Genomic DNA, 24,779 nt, shown 5'->3' with positions numbered 1-24,779 from the left:
TGCATAACAGGCCGAGATCGGCGCGTAGCCGCCACGGAATGGGATCGGCGCAGACGGCGGGAGACCGGGGCGGGTGACGTTGCGCCGGCACGTCACAGTCCGCGGTGTGAGGAAACGTTAGTGAGTTCTGCCCTCCGCCGTCAGTGGTGTTAGTGGTCAACCACAATTCAACTGTTCTGCGCACTCTAATGCGACTATTTTAGTGTTCTCAACATGCATTGCGCAAAACTGGGATTCCTTGTATCAGTGTCCAGATGACTCAAGACGGCAAGGCGTCTAAAAATGTGTCCCAGCAGCGCTACAGCAATCTGCAAACGTCACTGCTCTATGTAGAGATAACAAGATCGACTGCAGGACCAACGATGACAAGTGCGTCTGGAGAACATTCGCGAGAAAAAATCCCGTCGGGTGCGCTCAACTAACACGCTTGCAGCGAGCTCCGTTAGCTTCTTGGAACAAACTGCTGTTCCATATCAACAAGCATACTAAAAATACCGCGAAGTGTGGTTAAATAACTCAAAACGGCCTCGTTTCTGAGGGCGCTTTGACACTTGGACGGGCCTTGAGCCGACAACTAGAGCGGGGACAGATTGATGTATGACGACGAAGCTGTCACCATTTGTCACTTCTGCGCCGTTTCCGTCACTCCGCATCGTTCGCTGAAAGGGGACCCCGGAGAGGGGACTCACCGCGTACGCCGAGATGAGGAAGGCGGCGTTGGCCCTCTTCTTGTTGTCCATCGTGGTGTAGTGCACGATCTTCTTCTTCGCGTGAGCCACCGACTGAAATAGGAAGAAACATCTGTCAAACACTAACCAAAGTCGACAGTGTGAGCTTCAAACACCAAACACAAATGATCCATCCGCAAGGCGCACAAGACCGAGCCACAAGGCAGGGCGACTGCAGGGACCATCCCGCATTGGATGCCGCCGCCATTATGGCTATGCCTCTGGCAGAGTGATGGCGTTCCCTGTTTGCACAGACCATTTGCAGAGCTTGGTTACAAGCTGCGCGGCCAGTCCCTGGCTATATTAGCACCGGCCAACTATTGATGCGATGAGGTATATAAATACTGCGCAGCCGGCTGGAAAGGAGCCCCATACCGATGTGCCTCTATGCAAGTCTATTAGCGCACTGTGCGGTCGAGCATGGAAAAAATATGCTGTAATCACAGTAACAAAATGAATAAATGTGAAACGCAACTATTGAATTTCGCATGCAGTGAGCACAGTTACTGCAGAGCTTAATGCATATTGCATAAGTCGGTCGAAGTTCCAAAATAAGAACCTCTAAGCAGCGGAGTTCCACCCATCTGCCGCTAACGACAAAATGATGGGCTCTGTGAAGGCAGAACCAGTTCTTACAAGACCTAAAACCACAGACCATTATCATTTATACTTTTTATTAGCACCACACACCACGCACCAATTCACCAATCATAGCGTCTCGATTTGCAGTGTCCTGTTTAAAATCCATTAATAGCTCATCAACTCGCTAAATGTCATTCGGTTGAAACATTTGTCAGTTAATTTTCATCAAATGAGGAACGTTCGACCCAAGCCTATTTTCAGCGGTGCCAACTAGGGGGCTAATCGTAGCAAATCGGATATTATGCCTCCTGCTTTGTTACTACTTCTACTTAAGCATTTGCGATAACTCCAGACAATCGCAATGCAGGTATAGTAAAGACAAGCACAGAACAAGGGCGAATATTTTTTAATCATTAAGTGTAGGGTAATGTAAGAAGTAACATTTCTATTCGAAAAACATGTAAAACAAATGTGATCAGATGGCTTTTAGACATACAGCTATTTTCAACTTGGAACTTTGGGCGGACACTGAACAATTATTTTTCAACATCGGCACCGCTAGTGCTAACTGGCTGTTCAGCATGTATCCAGGCGTGCTGATTGTTGACACGACATAGCCAGAGGCCGTAGCAGCGACTGTGACTGTTTGGACGTGCGCCCAGTATCTGGGCACGGCTGCCGCATCTCTCATCATCACAGCTGTGCTCCGGCGCAAACAATATCGGCACAAACACGCGCCCGGCAACAGCGCCGAATTCTTCTCACCGGCCTGTCTCCAGTCGTATCCAATACTATGCCTCCGCGCTCCCAAACCACTGCCGTTTGTTGTCCAGAAACCATCAACATCTATGACACCAAGCAAACTTTCAGCCGGCGTCCAGAAAAGCCTGTCTCTCGAAGAACCGCGACTCGTTCCCCCCTCGGGATTTGCTGGCCCCACTCTAACAGAGACGACCTATTTTCCACTCCCGCCGCGGTCTGCACCTACAGCGTCCATGGGGACCAGCGCTGCACCAGCTTGACAACGCCGCGGTGCCCTTTATCTCGCGGACCCAGTCCAGTTAGCAACAGAGAACCGTTTCTCAGCGGCCGGTCGCACATGGCGCCACGCAGCCGGTCGGTGCATGCTGGCCACACAAATCACCGGGTGCGGCGGCTGCTGCTGGTGCGGCGGCTGTGGAGTCGGTCTGCCCACAGCCGAACCGGACTGCCGCTCAGTATGCAGGGGACGCTTATGTCATGGCGGCGCACGGCGTGGGTGCAGCCGGTCCGGCCCGCCCGGGCTCGGCTCAGTCTCGCCCCAACGTGCCACAGAAACTGCACAAAGAGGCTGCTTCAGGATCAGGCGACTCGGGATAGAACAGCAAATATTCGCCAGCAGACACTGGCACAAAATGTAGAGTTCAAATAAAAGGAGCAGTCGGAGCAGACCAGCCGCTCACTCTTTATGAGACAGCAGTCTCAGACTTTCTAAAGTGTTCAGAAGAAGTTAATGAAGTTAGCCAGCGAACGGATTTTCATTTGAAGACTTCGCCGTCCCGTGTCTAGCACATCAGCGAGTTGAAATTTGTCAAATTGAGTTTTAAAGACGAAGCTAACAATCTTCCAGTAGAAATGCTGAAGACGACGCGTCAGCATACTGTCATTAAGCTTCATATCCTGACGACCACACTCCACAACCAGCGAATCCCTGCACCCCTCCCACCACTTTGCTCGCCTCCCTCGCTCTCTGCCAGTGTCTCGGTCAGCTTCCGCCGGCGTCAGTATCGATTCCTGGCCACACAAAGAACGAGAGGCGGGCGGTCCGGGGCCCGACCGGGGCGGCTGAGCAGCGGCACGCCCCTCTCCCCTGCCCACTGCCGAAACTCATCAGCGCAGAGGCTCCCAAAACAGCAGCGAGCCCACGTATTGAGGTGAGGATCAGCAGAGCTGACAGAAACGTCACGGAGGGAAGCACGCTAATTCCCCATCAGGATAACACTAATTGAAAAATGATAAACACCATGCATATAAATGATGGCTGTCGGTTCGAATGATATCCTACTCACTGGTGTTATCTGGTCACAAATTTTTGTCTCCCCGGTATAAGGTCACATCAAATGAGCATTCCATATGGTTAGTAGCAGCCCCAATAGCAAAAAGTCCTCAACGGTCACGGAGGAAAGCTTCATGGAGTCGTTCAATCATTCAAAACGTTGAAGCGAATGCCGTGCTATCTCGTAGCTCTATTCGCTCACATTACACTCATCAGACCGACATTGTCACGCCACCTAACCTGAGCCATCACAACTCAGTGGCATGAGTGAACCGCAATCGACCACATACCATGCATTCACGAACCAGCATTCTTTCAGCGCCGACTAGCTGCCCATGTCGAAAACGGCCGCAGATCGCGCCAAACACTGAAATCAATCGCATTCCAATCACATTTGTGGGGGCGCACAGACTCGCTCGTGCGTGAGCTATCGTGGGACGGCGTTCCAGCGATTCCTCTGCTCCAAATACGCTGGCCAGAACGCAGAATTCAATCGTCAGTCGGAAGGACAGATCCTAAACATAGTCGACCTACCTCGCCAACGCCGTCGCCACCGTCGTATCTCAGGTGCTGAGCAAGTTCCTCGAGCACCTGTCGCATCGCGTAACCTGACTCGCATCTGGACTACGTGACTACGTGGCGGCCATCCAAAGGCTTTCCGCCACGGCCCACCCCACTCGCGGTCGTTTACCAGTGGAAGGGGAGCCGGCAGTACCAGGCGGGGAGGATCAATCGATGGATAAGTGCCGGGGCAGGAACAAGGCAGGCACAGCGCAAAGTGGTGGAGGCGGTGTGGCGGCGACGTACGCTGCGCAGGAGCGCGGGCCAACGACGCAGACGGGTCATGTATGGGATGTGGCGGAAATAGGGTGCTCAGAATAGACCCAGACTGCCTCGTGTTGAGAGATTTACTAGCTCTTCATTACAGCATGGATCGATGGCTGCTGGAAGAGGCAGTTACAGCGCCGCTCCTGGTAGGCAGTTGCGGCGAAACAACGCACAATGGATGATCAAAGAAGTACTGAATCAGCCCAAAAACCAAACAAAGGCTGAACGACGTGCTTGCATCCTGTCGTTTATCACAACAGGAAGCGGCACAACCAAACAAGAACAATGTGCCAAGCACCCATTAAACCCATGACCCATTCACCCTTCCTCAAGCGCGACAGTCATTTAACAGTGGATGCCTTAGCACATCAAAACCAAAGAACCAGCAAACGACACATTCTTTTCTCGCCATCCGCCCGTCAAACCACTCGCCTCGTCGCCTGGGGTCGGCCACCCACGGCACTGGGAGGACCCAGGGACCGTCGACTGAGGTGCGGCCGCCGCCCGCAGTCCTACTCCCACGCCAGGTGCCGAGCCGCCGCCTTCGGGATGTTGGGGCGTCAGGACGAGCCCAGCGAGGCCACAGGAGTGTCGCCGCCCGCCGGGCAGCAATAAAACGTGACCTTAGCAGGGGCAAGTTTAAAAGGCAAGGGGATTGCCATTGGCCGTCGAATCGAGTCCTCGACGTGTGTGGGGATAACTCACGGATGTAACACATAAGAGTAACGGACGGCCTACTAAGGCAGTGAGACGCACTGGGCAGTGACGTGACAGTCGGGGAACGAGACCGTGAGAGAGAAACGATCGTCACACCACTGACCGCCAGAGCCGCCGACTGCAGCCCACTCAGTAGCCAGTTCTGATCGACAGGCAATCCAATATCCGGTCCGGCAAACGCCCGCGAGATATTTCACAAACGTCAGATCCATTCATACTAGAGATGCCCTTTTTGAACCCGCAAACCCGCTTTCTGCGGGTTTTCAAAACCCGCAGGGTTTTTGGCGGGTTCAAGAAGCAAAACTTGTCGTGTGGCGGGTATTTGGCGGTCAGACTTTAGAACCTATATTTTTTTTTTTTAGATGCAAAACACAATGCCAAGTGCATTTGCTCAGGTTAACAATACAATATTCATCAAAACAACTTTTAAAACAGAACCAAATATAAAAATATATCAAGGAAGCACATTTCAAATGCAAAACTGAAAACAACCAGCAATAGCAACCACAGTCTAACAATGACCAAACCAGGGTACAAACAACAAACTACAAAGCATAAATAAATGCTGATGAAAGCATTCCATAAAACATAAAAGAACCTGAAAGCAAACTTATAGGAAGCTGAACTGAAGTCTATGTGCAGTGTGCACTAGATATACATTATGGAAGAACCCAGACTAAAATGAGATGTTGATGTTGAAAATCAGAGCAAATGCCACATGTTACTTTATTTGCGTCTGGTCGGCATAAAAAAGAGCTAAACAAAATTTGATGCAAATTCATTGATTACCTATCCCACTCTATGTTCTGTACCACCCTATATTACGAAAATAACACACCAATTACCTGCAATTACCCTTACAAAAAAAAAAAAAAAAATACTGACTGGCATGCGGCCCAAACGCAATACAATACTGGCGCACTTTCGACATTCTGACAAGGATTGGCATTTGACTGCGTCAATTTTGGTCTCTGAGGCGAAGGAAAGCTGTCATTGATGACGCAGTAATAATTTTACAATCAATTTTTCTGTCTTGGTTTTTTAATACCTCAAAATAGCAGTTATACATGTTACAAAACCACGTAGCTGGTCGCATTTATTTCTTTTATCTTTTTACGTCCTTATCATTTGTATGCCGATTGCCGAGAGAAGACCAGCCGGAGAGCATTACCAAGACCAACTATAAAATTATTACATTTTATTTAGTATTTACTGTCTCTTTATTTCCTAACCGGTGATTAACCTCTGAATTGTAAAACGTTAGCTGTTGTGTAAAATAATATCAGAATGGCACATTAATATGCATTATACAACGGTGTTTTCGCAACAAGTTCGCACTAACTACGGCTGCAATAATTTAGTCGCTGTAACATTCCTTGCAATCAGCTGTTGGTGACGCTTCTGACGCATGTTTCCAAAAATGCGTGGTTCATTGGTTAGTTGGTTTTTGCTGGGCTTTTGCATGATTTGTTTTATGTGTAGATCGACTGGATACGCATTATTCACCGTGTCACTATTCATTTTTAACTGGAAATCGCATATCTTTTTATATCAACATTCATTTTGATAACAGTATCATTCCAGAAGCCTAACATTGAGAGGAACCAGAGCGAAATTTTGATCCTCAGCCAATGCTGAAGGGTAAGGTGAGAGAAAGATTTTACTGAATTCTTTTCAGAAAGGAATTTCAAATGTATTGATGCATTATTCGTTTTCCATTATCCAGTGTGCACTTCCTGAGGACTTAGCATAGCAATTTCAAGTCCTTACTATTTGTTTGGCTGTCTTTTTCTGCACAACAATGAAGCAAGTAAGGTTTATATAGCTCTAGCATTGACCCAGCTGTATTTTTCCTTGCAAAGGCAGGTTTTTAAAATCGCGGGTTTTTTTGCGGGTTCGGCTCAGCCAAAATCAGCTTGCGGGTAGTTGTGGTTGGGCAAGGGGTAGCTGCGGGGCGGGGCGGGTAATGAAATTGCAAATTTGGTGCATCTCTAATTCATACACAGCACTGCGAGGCGAGTGTCCCTTGGGATGGGTTGACCGCTGATGGCTCAAACAGTCCCGAACGGGCAACACTGGTTTCCCGGGGGAGACTCATTGCATCAGCCTGTTCCCGTTAGCAGCAATAACGGCGAAGAAGAGCGACTGAGGTCACCAGACTGACCGAGGTACGGAGAACCACAGAGACACGAGGTAAAGTTGACATCTTGACCAATGTGGGATGAGGCCGTGACGCCACGGTGAGTCAGTAGGCGGGAACTGTTGCGCTGACACGGGACAGACGCGGGGTCTGCTGGGGTCAATGGTCGGCACCACGGAACGCTGCCTTATACGGTTTTCCAGCATATACATACGATGCTTCAAGCCATTGCCCATCACCTACGCCTAGGTATTCAACGTCCACACGAAGAATTGTTTAGCAATGCAGCAGTCTCACTCATAGGAATAAGAACACGATGAATGTAGGATCAGATAAGAATCATGATTCCCGCACTTTTCGCAAGATGTGTCTAAAGGTATCGGGCACCTGGCCAACGGTCATCAAGGATAATTTTACTGAAGGTTCTCTTTCGCCCTACGTGAACGCCGAGACAACAAAGGACGCAGTGGAAAAAAAAAACGTTTTATGACGTTGACGATATTAACCCGTAGAGTACATATTATCACCAGAACTACCTTCATCCATCTTATACAGATCAGCGCCGGACGCGAGCTCCCTTCGAGCATTGGCCATACATCAGGCCGTTCCATCGCCTTGTTACATACGTCGCCCATAAATCGCTGGCCGTCCATACGGTCCTCCTGCAGCCATACATCGCGTCAGGCAGCTGTTCGAAACACGGACATCCTAAATCACACGGTCGCCCGCCCACCTGCGAACGAATGGTCCCGCGGACTACGCCGAGCCTTAGGGAGCGTACTCCGTGACGACGCGTCACTCTGTTGCGCCACGACGCGTCACGTCACATCACGCAGACGACGCTTACCGTCACGCTCGCTGGGCGCCTTTGAATCGCGCACAAAGCGGCCGACAAACAGGGTTCGCGGCCCACGCGCACATCGATAGCGCCGCACGCCATGTATGGCATAATGGCCCCCAAAGCCTCCACCCACAGCGGCGCATACGGCGAGACATCGCGACGATCTGTCAGCATCGCACTCTGACGATCGCTCCATCAAACTGACTGATAGCGGCGGTATAACCCAGCCACCGCCGACCTCTACGCTCGCACGTCGCCTTCTTTACGACGGTAGACGACCACCACAACAGTGGCCAACGCGACTACCGAGCATCGACCCCCGACCGCCCGTAACTCGACAAAAAGCCGCGTGGACGTGAGTGAAGCCCACCTTTGCCGTCGGACGTACCGATCCGTCAGCGAGCCGGCGACTCTGGCCGAGTGGACGACGGGTCGCGGACGGCGGGCGGTGGGCGGGTCGGGGCAGCGGGCGGTCGCCGGCGGACAGTGAAGGGTGTGTCGTGGCCGGGCTAGCGACACAATAGTCTGCGGTTACCAAGAGACCGAGAGCCGCTGACAAAGCGTCGTTAGCGACGAGGTGGCCAGAACGTCGGCCATTGCCGCTGACGAAGCCGAGAAAACAGCAGCTGCGGTGGCAACAAAGAGGAAAATGATAAAGTGGGGTGGAGATTATCACATTCTCAGAAATCGTGATATATTACCGTGATTGCCGGATAGCCTGGCCCTGACATCGTTGCATGCTAGCTGGCGAGCAGGAGGCATCCAATGGCAAATAAATGTCTCCGAACGTCATACTTTTCTCTTGGCCAACACTTATTTGGGGAAGATTACCTCAGCGTTCACTGGCAGCGCCTACACCACGAAGAGAGCACTTCACCCTTTCCATGCAATCGCATGATCATCGTCGGGCTGACTCGTCGTGGCCTTTCAACGACGCCGCGCCTATCTTGCTGAAAGGCTGGATGGATTCTTTTGTACGCCTTCCGTGTCATTCACCACATGCTAATGGAGATATCAGCAATCTGCATTGACATGGTCATTTGGACATTTCGATTCATCCAGCAACTCACCATCTTTATCCAACGTCAATCACCTGTCGCCTTCTCTTTCCCGTGGGGTCTATCCACCGCCTCCGCCGGCGTCCATCTACTGATTCCGACCACTAACCTCCTCCGCCGGGCGCCGGACCATCCACCGTCCCATTTCCGGAGTCGGTAACGAGCTGCCAGTGCGGCCCGCCATCACTGCCGCTCCGTCGACTCGCATGACGTCCTCTCCGGACCAAGTGACACCCCGGGGACAATCAGCGACCCCAACCGTCCCGCCGGACAGTCAGACGACCAGCAGCGGTGCTGAGATCAGCAGTGATGTTGAGATCAGCACGTCCAGCCGTCGGCGGCACGATGATGACCGTCGTCGGAACGCCGTCTCTCCGCCAAATATGTGAACTATGGTCGCGACTCGAGAACGGGTAGCACCGTTCGGAGGGTAAATGGTGTAAAGTGAGCTGTGCCGAGTTATGCAAATACTGGTTATACGTTATAAGCTGAGCTGCTCTACGATAAAATGTGACAGATAACAGGTTATAATATCCGCAAGACACTAAACGATGCGTTAAAAATGAGGCATAAGTCAGGGTAGACAATGAACGGATGGCGTCTTCAAAACAATCCACAAGCCAAACCGACCGATTGCATCACCCGTGGCCGATTTTTGGAGGCGGTCCACCAAGTCAAACATTCGTTGTGTATTTTCCGAGCACCATAACCGACAAGAGAATGCCGGCCACATGCCCACCCTTGTCATCGTGCAATCCCACTGTCAGACGCGAGCCGGCCCCGGGCCTCCGCAGACCCCCTGCTGGACAACAAGGCATCTCCAGAATCCCGCTGTCAGCAGCGGGCCTGCCGGGAAACCCATCCAGCTTTTCCAGCCAGACCTTGGCGTATCTGACGGACACGAGACACGCTTCATGATGCAACTTCGCTTCACCAGTCGCTTCTATCTCCCCGCGCTTTACGACCGTGCACTGCATACGAACATAATGGCAAACAAAAATCATCGCCGCTTTGAGGCAAGTACACTTTTGCAACCAGGCACTGCTCTCCATGCCGCATCGCCTCCACGCTTGTCAGATTATTCATAACCGACCAAATTCAGACCCCCCTCCCCCTCCCCACCGGACAAATAGGACACCTCTCTGCGGATCAGCGTCACTCGCTCGTCAGACGACCCGACCTTCACGCCCCGCGGCTCGGCCAAGGGCGCGGCGCCGTCCGCCGCCGGTCGGTGATACATCACCCGCCTGCCGGCCGCACTGTGGGCAGATGGGCCACCGAGCCCCCTCCGGGCTACACCGCGTCACACCGGCTGATGTGCGAGGTCTCCTTGACTCCTATGACACCGGCGACGGCCCAGTGTGCGGTCCCCCGCCAGCGCGGTCACCGGGGAAGGAGTGGGGTCCCAGAGAGGTCGGCGGGCTATAAACCTGGCTGAACAGCGGGCTTCCCTGCGAGACGTGATACTTTTATGCCTAGCCAACTGTATGCTGCAGAAGGCTATGTAGGAATTAGAGTTGATTTAGGAACGATAAAGACGAGGATGTCTGGTGAAATATGGCAGGGAGAAACAAGGATAGAACACATGGAAAAATCATGCAACATTCGTCTCGGTAATGTCATAACCAACAATCAAGGACTCGGAGTGTCTCGGGCGAAGGTTCATTCATAAAAGTTGCCATAAAAGCACGTAAAAGCAGCCCTATACCTTCTTTGCGCTGCATACAGCCACGAAAACATGCATTTGTTCACTTGCAAGCAACGCACAAACATCCATTAACCACCGCCCCCGGAGCTTAGCTGCACCCACCGCCGCAATAGCAGACGCTGAGCTGTGGATGCGGCAGTCGCCACCCTAACTTCCGCAGCTATCGGCGGAGTTTTAGCCGCTCTCGACCGATAGACACAACAGCGCACCTCCACCGAGCGACGCGCAGTAACCCCACATCCGGGCCGGCGCCGGTACCCGACACCCGCCGGCGGCTGCAGCGTGCTCCATCAGAGGAGGGTGCGGCAGGCGGTGTGCCTCTCCGCGGCCAGGCACCGCGCCGCGCGGAGCGCCAGTCGTGCTCAATAGGAGGAGCCGGTATGCTACACAACACACCAGGCAGGCGAGGTGTGGCGGGGGCGTGTCGAGCACACAGAGATGGGCGGCTCGTGTCCAACAGAGCCGGCGAACAATCCGAACAATCCGCCGAAGCGATCCGACACCGGCAGAAGTGCGCGGTTGTTTGACGCTGACGGCTGTTTTGCACTCAGCTCGGAGGATTAGCCAGACTGGCAGACAACGACTAATGATGCGGACTGAGACACCGTCACGGGAATCGGAGGCTGGCAGCGTGGTCAAAACTGGCGGCCACGGACACGAAACAGCGGAGATAGCGTCGTGTGGTAGGAGAAAAGTAAAAACAGTTACTTGTTCAGCAGTCTGCTTGAAATGAAATCGTGGTCGAACGCCAAATCTGGCATTTAACTACAAAGCAGTGGGAATATAACAGGAATTTGAGGAAGAAATTGGCGTTCCTGTCCGACCGATAATTGGCAAAGTCTATAAATCTTCCTGACTGACTAGGGTTAACTCCACCCCACGACAGACACGACAGCGCAAATGAGCCGAACGCCGTCATCTACAATCATTCACGACCTGTGCTCCAATCGCCCACATGTTTATCGACGCTCCAGAGCGCGGTCATCATTTCACAGCTGACGTGATATTATTAGATGGACGGCGTCGATGTTTGGCCGATGGCCAGCCGCCACTCGCCGCCGGGTACACTCGGGTCAGCAGGGGGTTCCGCCGCCGCCACGGGAGGGGCACGACAGACAGACTGACGCGCGAGCCCTCTCCACACGGCGTCTGGCCCCGGCAGCAGCGCGCCCGACGGCTTCCGACGGCCGCTGTCGCACCCACACAGCACCGCCATGACTCGCCGGAACCATTGTTTACCGCGGCTTCAAAACAGCCGAGCAAATCACCACAACACATCCTTTCGCACTGTCATGCCAGTTTTTCCCGAGTTCAAACTCATGCGCACTTGCCCCTGGCACTCGCGGCAAAGTAGAGCACAGAGATAATGAATGTTACCAGCCAACCAGACTGGCACTCGCAGCGTTCCCATTCTGCCAGAAAACGCTCATTTCGTGACGTGCACAATTGCAGCGGCCATGGGAACATAGAGCGACACAAAGAGGCAGAACACGCCAGCCGCATCGCCGGCGCGTGGCGACGAGAAAGGGGCCGGTCTCGGCACGTCTCAGGCACGTTAACGGGACGTCCGAGGCACGTCCAAGGCACATCTGAGCGCGCCCAGACCAGGCGTGGCCGCGGGCCGCTGCCCGCCAAGGGGCTGATGTCAGCCACTTGTGACGGCGGGAGCACAGACGGCTCACCAGCCGGGGCAGAGACCGACCCGTCGGTGAAGGCCAGTCGGGTCTTCAGATGGACACTGTTGTGGGTCGTCCACAGTAGACGGCGTCTGCCGTCTGCCGAAGCTGGCATTGCTTCGGGCCGCAGTCAGCACGGTCAGATTGCAGCTGGGTCAGTGAGGCCGGCTAAGCAGTCTTGTTGCTGCTGCTGACGTGACACGAGTAAAACGTTTCGCATCAGCAACGGCGGTGGGGGGCGAAGAGAAACTGCGTTCCCAGGGCGGCTGAGCTCAGCAGAACGCAGATTGGCGTCAACACGACAGTATATTAGCGGCTGTGCGGGAGGTTATGATTAGCAGGCGTTTCAAAAATACGCCACTAAATCCTGATGCATGTCTGAAATACGCGGCGGGAAATGATTTGTGAATCTAAACACCGTCCTTCGCTTAGTGGATTCCGACATTTAGACTAGCCGACGGAGAATCCTAATGAGTTCCCTAATGACCTGGACTAGATTTAATTATCTTCTAAGCCTGGGGGCTGTACGAAGCCGCTGACGCTGAGTTAGTGCCATTATCCCGACCACCATCCCCGTCATCCATCCTCAAAGTTCCGCGGACCGAACTCATGCCGGGCGTATCAAATAGGCCAGCATGGCAGTGGCTGAGAGTCCGTCTCCGCTGGGTGGCAACGCCTCGTTTTCGGCCGCCTCTTTCTCGCGCCTTCGACGCCAATTCTCCGGTGTTTTCTGTCGTCTGACGCCACCCCGGACCAGCAGCGATGGCCGGCTGTCAGGTTGTCGGCCGACTTCTCGCCTCGTCCGGGCGCCACCTCGCCACCGTACCGCGTCCCCTCGGCACCGCCTCCGCGGGTCGCTAATGAGCGGCCGGGTCAGGACCTGTGGCCGGCGGAGCGGGACCGGACCCGTCGCCGTATCGGCGCTACAAATTTCCGCCGGTCGGCGCGCTCGGCATCCCGGGGCGCCGATTGCGTCCGGCTGACAGCTGGCAGGGAGCGGCTGCTGACGCGGCGGCCGAGCCGGTCCAGAGGAGGTGCCGACTCCGCCCCGGAGACAGGAGAGCAGGAAAAGGCACAGCGATAGGGTGAAAGGGTGGATAAGGTGCCGGAGAGACGCAGATGCATCGGTGGAACTGGGTAGAGAAGGCGGGCACACAGCGGCCACACAACATATGGGTACAGAAAAGAGGAAAAATGAACGGAAATGAAAAGCTGGTTAGACAATAACACAAAAGGGAGCAGGAAAACTTTAACTGAAAATAAAACTATCCGGAAGACAACGCGGAAACATCTGCATGAAACAAAGTGCAATAAAGCAGAAGCGCAGCGACGGACAAGATGCCACTGGAGTGAGCAAGAGCCAAGAAACCGGAGAAAGGCTAAGGTAGTAAGTGCCAAGCGGGAGCAGCACAGCACTCTGAAGCCAGTCTGTGTCATGTGCACGGTGCAGGGAGTGTCCCGCTAGACTCTCTCGGGCACCATTAACTCCCACGGTGCGCGATAGGCGCCGTATATGGCCGGCAGGTGGGCAGACGGCGCTGGCAGAGACCCACCCGCCCAGCCCAGCCCAGCCGGTCGGCAAGCACGGCGCCGGCAGAGACCCACCCAGCCCAACCAAGCCCAGCACAGCCCGGTCGAGCTGCACGGTCGGGCTGCTCGGCGCCGCGTCACTCCATGAGGAGACGGATAGGCACAGGGGAGCGGCTGGTCTGCGAGGCAAAGCGAGAACCAGGGAGGCATAGAGAGCCATGGCGAGGCACAGCGAGACATGATGAGCGAACGGCGTGGGCGGATGGATGGCCAACTCACTGCACTAGCCTAGGGAGGTGAGGCACAGCTAGTCAGCACCGCAAGGAAGATAGGCGGGTGGTGCTTGGGAGGGTCATCGCCCGGTGCCTTGGTCGGACGGTGAAGAGAGAGAGAGAGAGAGAGAGAGAGAGAGAGAGAGAGAGAGAGAGAGAGAGAGAGAGAGAGAGAGAGAGAGAGAGAGAGAGAGAGAGAGAGAGAGAGAGAGAGAGAGAGAGAGAGAGAGAGAGAGAGAGAGAGAGAGAGAGAGAGAGAGAGAGAGAGAGAGAGAGAGAGAGAGAGAGAGAGAGAGAGAGAGAGAGAGAGAGAGAGAGAGAGCGGGGGAGGCCGGCACGCCAGCCGGACATGGCCGGCCGCAGGTGGGCGGGCAGAGGGAGGGAGGAACAGGTGCGCGCGCCTCCACTCGTCGCGCCCGACTTCCTACTCCGATTGTATCGGCACAGTGCGAAATACGAGTGGGAGCAGATACCGATGGAACTCCCCCTATCTGTTGGTACTTCAGAAACCAACAACCTAACTAGCCAGCCAGCTCTTGAGATATTTTGCTGCGGTGGAGATTGCAGCTTCCTAGTGCACCAAAATTGTTTTTGTTAAGACGGTTGAGCTTTGAGTAACTTTGGGCGATAAAGTGAAGCAATTCTGGTGCGGACCCAAGTTTTATCACTCGGTAATTGCGCTGCACTCATTCAGTGATCAGCCATCAGTACTTGGTTCTCGTGAGGTATTCAATACGCATTACTCGCGCGGTACTCTGTACTCACCCTAAGCTTCCTGTTGAGCTTGTGGCAGTAGCGGTAGAGCATGGCCAGGTTGAGTGGCCCGAAGTCGCAGTAGAAGTTCTCATAGACGAGCTCTTCATCTACGCAGAAGTAGTGCGTGTTGGCGGTCGACTTCGGTCGCAGGTGGGAGCGGAGCGTCACGAAGTAGAGCCGGTCTGGGGAGAGATGGAGGCGAGAGGACACGTCAGACGTTGGAGATGAGACCGACAGACGGCGGCGGCAGCTGGCCGACGGCCGAAGGCAGGTCCCGGGCAGCAGCTGGTGCGTAGGACAGAGCTGTCTCACGCCGCCCTAATGATCGCCACCCAGTGGCGGCATCCCGGATAGATCCCACCGCCTGCCGTCGGTCGGGTCAAACCCGGGAAGGCGGGCGGCTGAGCCGCGGGAATTTAGCATCCGCCCGGTGTCAGAGAAGCCTAGCGGTGACGAATGATCCCCGGTCAATGGCGCGCCCGCGGGGTCTGTTGGTTCAGCCGTCAGCTGTAAATCAGGCGTGATGTCAGCTACATTGGAACCCGGCGGCCGCCTGCGGGGCGAGAGAGAGGCAGATGCAGGAGGAGGGTGAGGGAAGCACCAAGACGTGCTGAGCTCAATACGTCATCAGGGGAACCCCCAGTAAGTCAGCCGCAGCACGAGACTGCATCAGCAGACAGCTATGGTCGGGATCTCGACACACTTCACACACAGGCGTGACTGCACATGAGTTCCAGCTGCACAGGGCTCGGGCTACCATGCTTATTATTGAGCCTGCCCCACTGCACGAAATTAGATCGAAATGTGACGCAAGCCATCACTTCTGGACTAGTCTTTGAGGCTCGAGCAGCAGCCTCCGCAGTGGTCTGCAGGACAAACAGCCAACGCGACACATCCCATCGCTCACCAGGCACAGATACCGGCCAAGTGACCGAAACAGACAGAGACAAAGACATAGATACACGGACGCAGACACAGGGATTGAGACGCCAACGACAGGTGCAGCAGCGCTGAGACAGCGGCGGCGCCGACCAAAGACCCGGGCAGAGGGAACGACAAACGAGCCCGCCAACAGCCGGACAGCATAAGCAAGCCGGGCGGTAATTTACACAGCCGGAGCCAGAGCTGCATTCCGGTGTGAGACGGTGAGCATATTCGCTGGGGTCAAACTGACAGACCCGGGCAGAAGAGCAAAGGATCCGGACAAACAGACCTGCCAGTTCTGTATTAGTTAGACTTGCCGGTGACAATTGGCAGACATGTTGGACCAGTGGACCAGGACTAAAAGACCCACTAGCTCTGTACCAGATGACCCCCTGTGTCGGCACCGTGTGAACTCTGCCGTTCGGCGGACCGATGTGAGCCACCGACAGCCTCTGACCCGGGGAGCGATTGGTCCGACTCCGGTCAGTCGTCGCCCTGTCAGCGCTGTGCTCAGTCTCTGACGACAGCATCAACACTGAGCGGCGACCGACAGCCTCGTTACCAAGTCGAGCCGAGCAGTAAGGGACAACTTAGACTTACGAGCCGGCAGTGGTGGGTGGATCAGACAGCCCGAGCGGGGACTGCCCACGCGACCATGACCCTCCGCTGACCGGCCGCGGTACAGTTAACCGTCCGGTCACGGCGGCGCGGCGCGGAGCGGAGGCGTCATACCCGGCGCGCCGTGAGGTCGGGCGGCCGCCGGGCCGGGTCCGGTAGGAGGATGTAGGAGCGGCGCCGACTGGAGGTCGCAGGAGGCGGGTGAGCGCGGAGACTGCACAGCAGGGGTCCGGGTTGGGCCGGTACCGACCGAGGCACGGCCCAGCTGTGGGAGGCGCCATGATTAACGCACCCCAAACACGGGCCGCATGGCTCAAACAATGGCATCATACCCGGGGAGCGTGTAGCCATGTACTTCTGCCGGTCGCCGCTAGATGCTGCGAACCGCGAGTTACAGTTTTGTTAATAGGTGTCGCTTTTACCAGTCTCTAAATTGCTAAAGCCTTCGATTAAGTTGTGCGCCCCCCTTTTTAACGTTCCGTTCGCTTAAACTGCTGTATTGTTTGGACAACTGCATTGGCTATGTGTATATTAAAAACCATATGTATTCGTTTATTACATTCGATGTTCTCGCCAACATGTGTGCAATACTAGATAACTAAGTTCGTATGTAAAACTATATATGTCTCGATTTTGTGGCGAAATACAAGAGATATCTGTATGTTACAGTGTTTCTACTGGCTACACCAGCCAGATTGGTGACCCCGCGTTCTGCGCACTAAGGGATCGCTATCCCCTCGTGTTCCCTGGCACACCGACACTGGCCTGCACCCTGAGCTATCTCCTCCAGCTCTCTTTGTGTAGGAAGGAAGTGGCGGATGGTGTGTCTTCACGAGGATCCTTCTTTTGTGCTGAGTGTAACTGGATAACGCCGACTACTACTGCTGCACTACGATCCAGCTACATCATCGGCTCACCTTACCGTCCGGCTACCTCTGCAGCTGCACCGCAGCACCTGCCGATCGCCGTGTCGCCGTCGCCGCCACCGATCTTCCCGACCATTGCTCTCGGCAGCCATGGACCAGAAGACCCAGCCTGCCGGCGCCGGTGCAGCCGCCGGAGCCGGTGCAGCCGCCGGCGCCGGTGCAGCCGCCGCCGCCGCCTCGCATGCCGCTGCTGCTGCTGCTGCTGCCGCTGCCGCCCATGCGCTGACCATAGGTCTGGATGCTGCTGTTGTTGGCTGCTTGCAGATCCAGACCGTTGGTTCCGCGAGCACGATCGGTGGGTGTCGCTGGAAGAACACTGTACTCGGCTCCAGTGTCGATGAGGAAGGTGATGCCAGTGTTGTTGTCCTTGAGTCTCAGAAGGCCGCTGGCTGGAGGGACGTCAGGGTTGAGCAGGGCAGGTGCAGACGTCTGTGTCACCTGTCCTACTGCTGGTTTCCCGAGGTCTGAGTTGCTGTTGCAGACCACGAGCACGGTGACTGACATGAGCGCGCGTTGGTACCGAACTTGTGGTGGTACCAGCAGTAAGAAGCACCAGCGCCGGTAGACGTGTTGGTTGCAGGGCTGGGTGACCGGGCAGCAGCAGACAGGTCGCGTGGTGGACGGTGGCGAGCGCGGCCGGGGGCACGGGATGCAGACCTCTCTCGGCGGCGCGTCTCGTCCACCAGTGTGGCGACTGATGTTGTGAGGGCCGTGATACCAGTCAGCAGCTGGCTCATCAGGTCTTGGAGGTGGAAGGGTCCTGCAGGAGCAGCAGGTGAGGCTGCAGCAGGCGCAGAAGTCGATACCGCGGCGAGAAGACCTGAGGTAGGTGCAGCGACGTCCGACTGCTGCGGAAGCTCCAGGAGTCGGTCGGCAGTGCTAGCGATGGTCGCAAGGTCCGTCCCAGGCGGCAGGCACTGGAGGAAGGGCTGAGTCCGAGGCGGAAGAGCATTGAGGAAGATCTGGCGGATGAGCGGGGAATCTTGTGAGCCTTCAGCTTCAGCAAGGTCCAGGAGATGCCGGAGGAATTGGGAAGGACGCCTGTCGCCGAGTTGTTGGCCAGAGAGCAGGCAGCGAAGACGCTGTTCGACTGATTTGCCGAACCGCTGACGGATGGCGTCGGAAAGGATGCTGTAAGGTCGGTCTAGAGGAGGGTTGCGGAGGATGTCGGTGAAGTCGCGCAGGAGGTGGCCAGGAAGGAGAGTAGCGGCGATCCGGAAGCGGCTGAGCTCATCGTCCACAGCTGCCTGAGAGAAGAAGAGGTCGAGCTGGACGAGCCAGATCACGGGGTCCTCCTCGAAGAAGCGCGGCGGTGCGACGTGGCTGCCGGCGCCGTGCTCCACCAGCGAGTTGGTGGTTCTCTTCAGCCTCTCGCCTTCTTCTCGCGCAAGTTCACGCCCACCCAACGCCGCTACAGCACCTTTGGACGGGAATTGCCGCTGCGAAGGCCAGTCAGGAGCCAGCCAATGCATCGATCGCGTGATCAGTTTGATCCAAACAACTTTAATCGCCAGCTTTCAGCCCTCCCCCGCCGCCTCAACCGCTGTGGATTTCAGCCCAACAAGCCACCGCGCCTCCGGCCAGATCAAGGACAAGCGGGAGGTCATAACATCAGCGACGGTTGTATCGGAGGCATATCGTTGTCTGTGTAGAGAAGGGTCTGACTGCACCGAGCCGACGCGCAGTTCGACGACGGCATCTGTCGGCCCGAGGTCAAACAGCGGGGCTCCAACAGGGCGGGACAGCAGCCGTACAAGCTCCATTGCTGCCGTGGAACCTGTCAACCCGCTTCATCTCTGCAGCACGGAAGGTCATGGGCCGTCCGAACTATCCACTTCCATCATAGCCTAACGCATCAGCGCAGTCCCATGGGATCAGCATTCAACAGTTCACCAGTCAGCCAAAATCAGCAGCAAACAGAATCCATCTAAAGCCAGCAGCCATCGGCATTCACCGACAGACCAGCCGACTACCTCACGGCTCTCAGCCAGGGGCGGCAGAGGCTCAGGCCGCCTCCAGCGAACCGTGACACCGCCGCGGCCCGGTCACGGCCGGCTCCGCGGTCCGGCCGAGCCCGTGCGCCCCAGCTGAGCCGGACAGGAAAAACCGGCCGCACCGACGTACCGTGACCGTCTCCTGGCCAGCCGACCGACCGACCGGGCGACCTGACCTCTGAGGACCGTGTCGGTCACTAGGGGCGGGGAGAAGAGAGTATGTCGTGTCAGAAAAGATGGCAGCGTTTACTGCATCGGGATCGCTAGAAATACGACTCCAGAAGCCCGGGTTCTGCTGATCACAGCAACAGCTGTGATGGCCTACCGTGAGAGACAGTCATCCCTGCTAACCCCCGCATCAGAACAGCTTTCCACAGCAGCCAATCCGGCTGTGCCACTCGGGTACACAGGGGCGGTATAGTCGGTGCGGGACGTGCCGCTATCATGCCCGCTGCCCTACACGGACACAGTCGGCTCTCGGAGCACCCAGTCGGGCTTTAGGGCGTCACCCTACATTACGCCTGCTCTGGGCAGTTTGCGCCGCGTCACGGCTCGCCGTACTGCGTGACGCCCAGCCGCGTCACGTCGTAACGCCGAGCCGTGCGCGCCGCAGCCCGCCCTGAAGCGCCAGACTCGCCGCTCGCCCAACTCGCGGCGATGCGTGGCGCGGCGCGGCGCGCGGTCGGCGCGACGGGCGATAATTCAATGGCGACGGCGGCTGAGAGGGTGCCAACCGGGCCAGACAGTGCCGGCCCACGGCCGCGACCCGGTCGGGGACGGCGCGGTAGCCGACAGACGGCCGATAACCTGTCATCTGGGGGATACAGAGCGGGTGACACGGTGACTGGGCGCTGGCTGGGCAACTAGCAATGCACGGGCTGGGTGTACTGTGTAGCGTGAGTTCGGTAAAACGGAAGCTTTGGCAGGAGTTGGGTGATGATGCACCCTAAAGTCTGAACCTTGATCGTTGATTCAAGTGGGTGATAGTTCTGCGAACGATAGTGGCGATAGATGCGTATCGAAGGCCCTTCCCGTGCGGAATACGATACTTCCGAGATTGGATTTTTCATTGATAATTATCAAAGCACACAAACAGGTAGGTAGGTACGGGATTCGTTCAGTTGGACCTACATAGATGCGTTCAGTTAATGAGTTAATAACTATTCTATTTTAATACCTATTTGATTGGTCTGGGGTAAATGTTGATCTGCAAATGGCATGCAAGGACTGTCATTGCTCTAAGACCACTAGTTTTTTGTCGATTCTACTGCAAATGATTTCAGCACTAGGTAACAAACAACAATAATAATACAAATGACAGAGGAATCAAAGCCATAACTACAAGCACTTGCAGTTGGAACAAAACTAGGTTTTTCATCATTTGCAACTGATGATGGCCAACCTGAAGAGGGCAGTCACCGTGAAAGCAGTCACCATTATAGCATCACAAGTATTCAGGTGGTACATGTTATGTAAACTGAGGGCAAATGTCAGGTCAAGTAATAGGAATGGATTGGATTATGGATGAATTTGACAAACCATCACTTATCTTACCATCACTTTAAAAGAACCAATATTCATTGAGCCTGAGGACAGGAGCTTGAACAGATCAGAACCCGGCCCACAGGCACATAGGCCTGAAAATGTTTTCTGGCAAAGTACCTACTTCAACTTCATTATTGATTTCAATATGCAGTCAGTAGGTACCTAATCAGTTGTTCATGTGACATGAATGCCACTGCAGTAACTTATCCAATCTACAACTCAGTGAACTGGCAGAGGCTGAGAGATGCAATTGGTACTGGAATCATTTAATCATTCCAGCAATTGTTTCTTTTTAGTGGTGATATTTTAAGCTGAATGGCACTGCAAGTGACAATGTTGTCTTCCATGATCATTTTGATTTGGACCATTGAAAATACAGAAAGGTGATTTTCAATGCTGGTGGGTGAGGTACTCCTCCAGAAAAGTTCCCACAACTATTTTTCAACTCCAGCTTTTGTTACATCTACAGGGTGTCTCAAAAGTTCGCTTACAGGTACCAGCCATGCTTTTTTGTCAATAATTCTGAATCAACATGAAATTAGCAGTCGAAATTTTGCATAGACATTGGTAACAACCTTCCTCAAGCAGCTTCATTGTTTTCAAGCGCATTCGACCCTTCATGAGCACACAAAAAGGGTTCACCTCTGACCATGGATCAGGCATGAAAATGGAGGTCGCATACTCGGGTCGGCTGAGAAACTCTCTGCTTCACGAGTAATGGGAATGGTTAGGTCGGAAATGACACATGGCAAGGTGTCGGCGAGGATGAGTACAACATGATGGTCATCAAATAAAAACGGTGGCTAAAATTTTTGAAGGACAAAACCATACGAGACTAACAGCGCTTTGAACGACCCTTGTACCGCAGCAGACTCGTGCTCCGGAATGCAGCTGAAAATGCAGTCCTAACTATTGAAAACTGACTAGAAGCTAACAGACAGAGGTTACCCAGTTTCAAAAATTGCAGGTCATCACAAAATAAAGACAAAATATCATTTAAAATTGTTTATAATATCTATAACGCTAAATTTTGAGGGAAAATAATGCGAAAATCGTCAATGCCGAGGACAAGTGACCCTCCAAAAGTGTCAATTAATGTAAAGTTTTATCTAACGAAGTTTCAAGAGGCAGATCTGGAGCAAATAGCTTTCTTTTACACACAAAATCCGGACAAAACCGCACGATGGACAGGTTTTGGCCGTTTACAAAGCAGAACCTCTCCTGAGGAAAACACTCCGGAACCCAGCGAAGGTCTTGGCATTGGGAATGACGAGCGTTCGGGATTTGCAAATTTTGCAAAATGTGTCTAAGAAACAGATGGCCGACACATTCCGCTACGATATGCTGCGAAAAATTTGCCCCTGGCACTTCCCATTTGTTCAGGAATGGGGTTGTTTTGAAAAGGAAAATGGTGCTTGGGAGGTCGGCGCCAGTCATTCATGAAGGAGTTAGCGCCAGAGAAGACCTACAAAATACTCACGGATGGTGTCGATGCAAGCTATCGGCTTTCAGGGAGAAGCGGATGTTGCCGGGGAGCTCGTCAAACCTAAATCCGACGCAGAAACTGCGGGGGATTCCCCTACAAGAGCTTGAAAGCTGGTAACCTTTTATCAGCCTCCGGCAGCTGACGGAGTGACGAAAATCGGTATGGGCAAATATTTTTGGAGATACAGCAAAGGGTTTGGTTTCCAACCTTCCGAATCAGTTGTCAAAGCATGCATATTTGTCTAGTGTACACACGGACACCAAAACCTTAGATTTTTGGCCGGTTCTTATATGCTTTATTGACATGGGAAATGTGTAAGCGAACTTTTGAGACACCCTGTAGTACACATCAATAAACTTGCACTGACACACCTTGAGCTGTCCAATTTTATCTTTTTATCATTTCAAACAAACTCTTGTAAGGAGCATATAGCTTTTGCTTTACAAGGGGACACACTTTTTCTATTTCGAATGCTGCTGAACTGACGGTGGATGAAACAAATTCTACAAACCTGAATCTGCCAGTGCCTTTGATCATCAGATCACCAGTCAATAATGCAAAAGGGAACGAAATTGAAATGAAACAATCCATGAGCAATGAGCATTGAGCAGAAGCAACCTTTCAAATTTATAAATATAACCATAAGCATTATAAAATATTATGGCCATTATTCACACAATTTACCTGGGATGTATTCTGATGCACACACAAGGATGTCATTATCTTCAATCTTCATGATTCGCTTGCCGCTCTCGCCTGCTTGACACCGTCCAAGCAAGGCAACTCCAATTCAAAAATTACTTTAAGGCTTACAATGGTACTTAAAGCAATGATTTATGTATGATGCTTGTAAAAACGGCATAAAACCAATAAAACGTTAAATATTCAGCACCCAAAATGAAGATGTTGAACAAGGATGATCGCTTCTCAGCTCACCCGGGTTAAAACATCGATAACAGGGATCTAAAAAGTCAGTAAATCACTTCCACTCCATCGATATAGATTTTCTTATAATAAAACACTGTGATTTCAATTTGAAAAGATGTGTAGCCGAATCACACACGACCGGCCGAAACGCAACCCAACGCGACGAGCTCTCAGTAGCGTTTGTTGACAACAGAGTTCAAATTTTGTTCACCAATGAACACCGGGCTCTGACATGACGTCACTGGCTGACGAGCAAGTACACTGTTCAACATAGCGAATATGAAATTTACCGACAGATGTGAAGCGAAAAAATAATGAATTTGGTTTTTAATTGAATTTATTTGTTCACAAATTATGCTTTGTCATAATACACACTGTTTGCCTTTTCTTGATGTCAAAGTGCAACGGATATTTGACAGGTATTGCCATCTATGGCCGAAGCCTTGTAGCTGACCTTTACTTCATGCTAGCGCCACCGCAGTGGCGTGACAGCAGCCAGCGCCACCTAGCCAAGAGTTCGATTCTCTCGACACATGCTGCCATCTATCGTACACTATGAGCGCTATTGAATATTGAAGTTGACAAGACAACTACACAAGTGTCTGATTCCGATAGATGAAGTCTCGTGTCAGGTTATTACAGAATTGCTGCTTTTGTTCTGACTACTGCTTTCGTCCGACTGGTAAGTTAGCAGGCAGTGGTTTGTTCCGAACCAGAGTGCATGTCAGTCTGTGTCTGCCTGGTTGCGTGATGTTAGCTTTCAGCCACTCCCGAGCATCAGACACGAGGTCAAGGTGATCATCCTAGTATGCGACAGCCGTGAGGGGACAGATGACAGATGTGTCTACAGGGCTGGGGCAGATCATACAGAACGACGTGTCTGTCCCTTCGCTAATAGGCAAGGGCAGGGTCAGAGGTGGCGAATATGTGTTTTGGGCAGTTTGGTGTGATAATCAAGGCGACCACAATCAATAAGCAGTCTTGGGTTAGGTAAAGGCAATCCAATTTTGCTCATCCACCTCTCGTTGTTCACCCCTCTCGTCCTTTGTAACTTCAGGAAGAAATTCAAAGCTCCTTTCCCGATTTTGCACGTGTTTTAGCGAGCAATAATAAATGTGGAAAAAATGATCGTCACTATTGCCGCCAAAATTTTCCAATGGATTGTTTCGGGGTAGGGGGTAATAAAGAACTGCTGCGCTCATTGAAGAACTAACGAATGAAGTGATGATGTCACTGGCTGCCGTGCATTTTGCATCGTATCCCGGTGTATACGTAAGTTACCCATCTAATCAAGGCCATCTCATCTAATGTTCCTCGACAGACCTAACGGGTGCCACGAGATTCATGCGGCCATTACCGCTGCTATCTCTGTGTTTCACAAACAGCCGATGCCTGTCAGCTGCACTTTCAGGATCTGGGATTCCCCAGACATTTCAATTTATTTAGCTGGGACATGCTAGTGCGGCCGACGTTACTGGGCCGGTGTCC

At 53.4% G+C, this 24,779-nt stretch overlaps 1 protein-coding gene across 4 annotated transcripts in view; it reads right to left on the bottom strand.

Moving 5' to 3' along the window:
- LOC122384816 (dual specificity protein phosphatase CDC14AB-like) overlaps window positions 1-23,503 on the bottom strand; it is a 63,994-nt gene extending 40,491 nt beyond the window's left edge. For 2 of the 4 annotated variants that reach the window (XM_043372564.1, XM_043372566.1), the window contains exons 1-3: window positions 23,049-23,503; window positions 14,881-15,053; window positions 690-782 (exon numbers count right to left, since the gene is read on the bottom strand). In XM_043372564.1, the coding sequence (XP_043228499.1) occupies window positions 690-782; window positions 14,881-15,053; window positions 23,049-23,100 (318 nt within the window). In that variant the 5' untranslated portion in view covers window positions 23,101-23,503. The remainder of the gene's footprint in view (window positions 1-689; window positions 783-14,880; window positions 15,054-23,048) is intronic. The other 2 variants (XM_043372565.1, XM_043372567.1) reach the window with 1 other exon arrangement.
- Between the last annotated feature and the right edge of the window lie 1,276 nt (window positions 23,504-24,779).

This window comes from Amphibalanus amphitrite, unplaced genomic scaffold (assembly GCF_019059575.1).
Source record: "Amphibalanus amphitrite isolate SeventyFive unplaced genomic scaffold, NRLGWU_Aamphi_draft 000199F_arrow, whole genome shotgun sequence".
Taxonomy (NCBI): Eukaryota; Metazoa; Arthropoda; class Thecostraca; order Balanomorpha; family Balanidae; genus Amphibalanus; species Amphibalanus amphitrite.
This window is presented reverse-complemented; position numbering and strand designations above follow the sequence as displayed.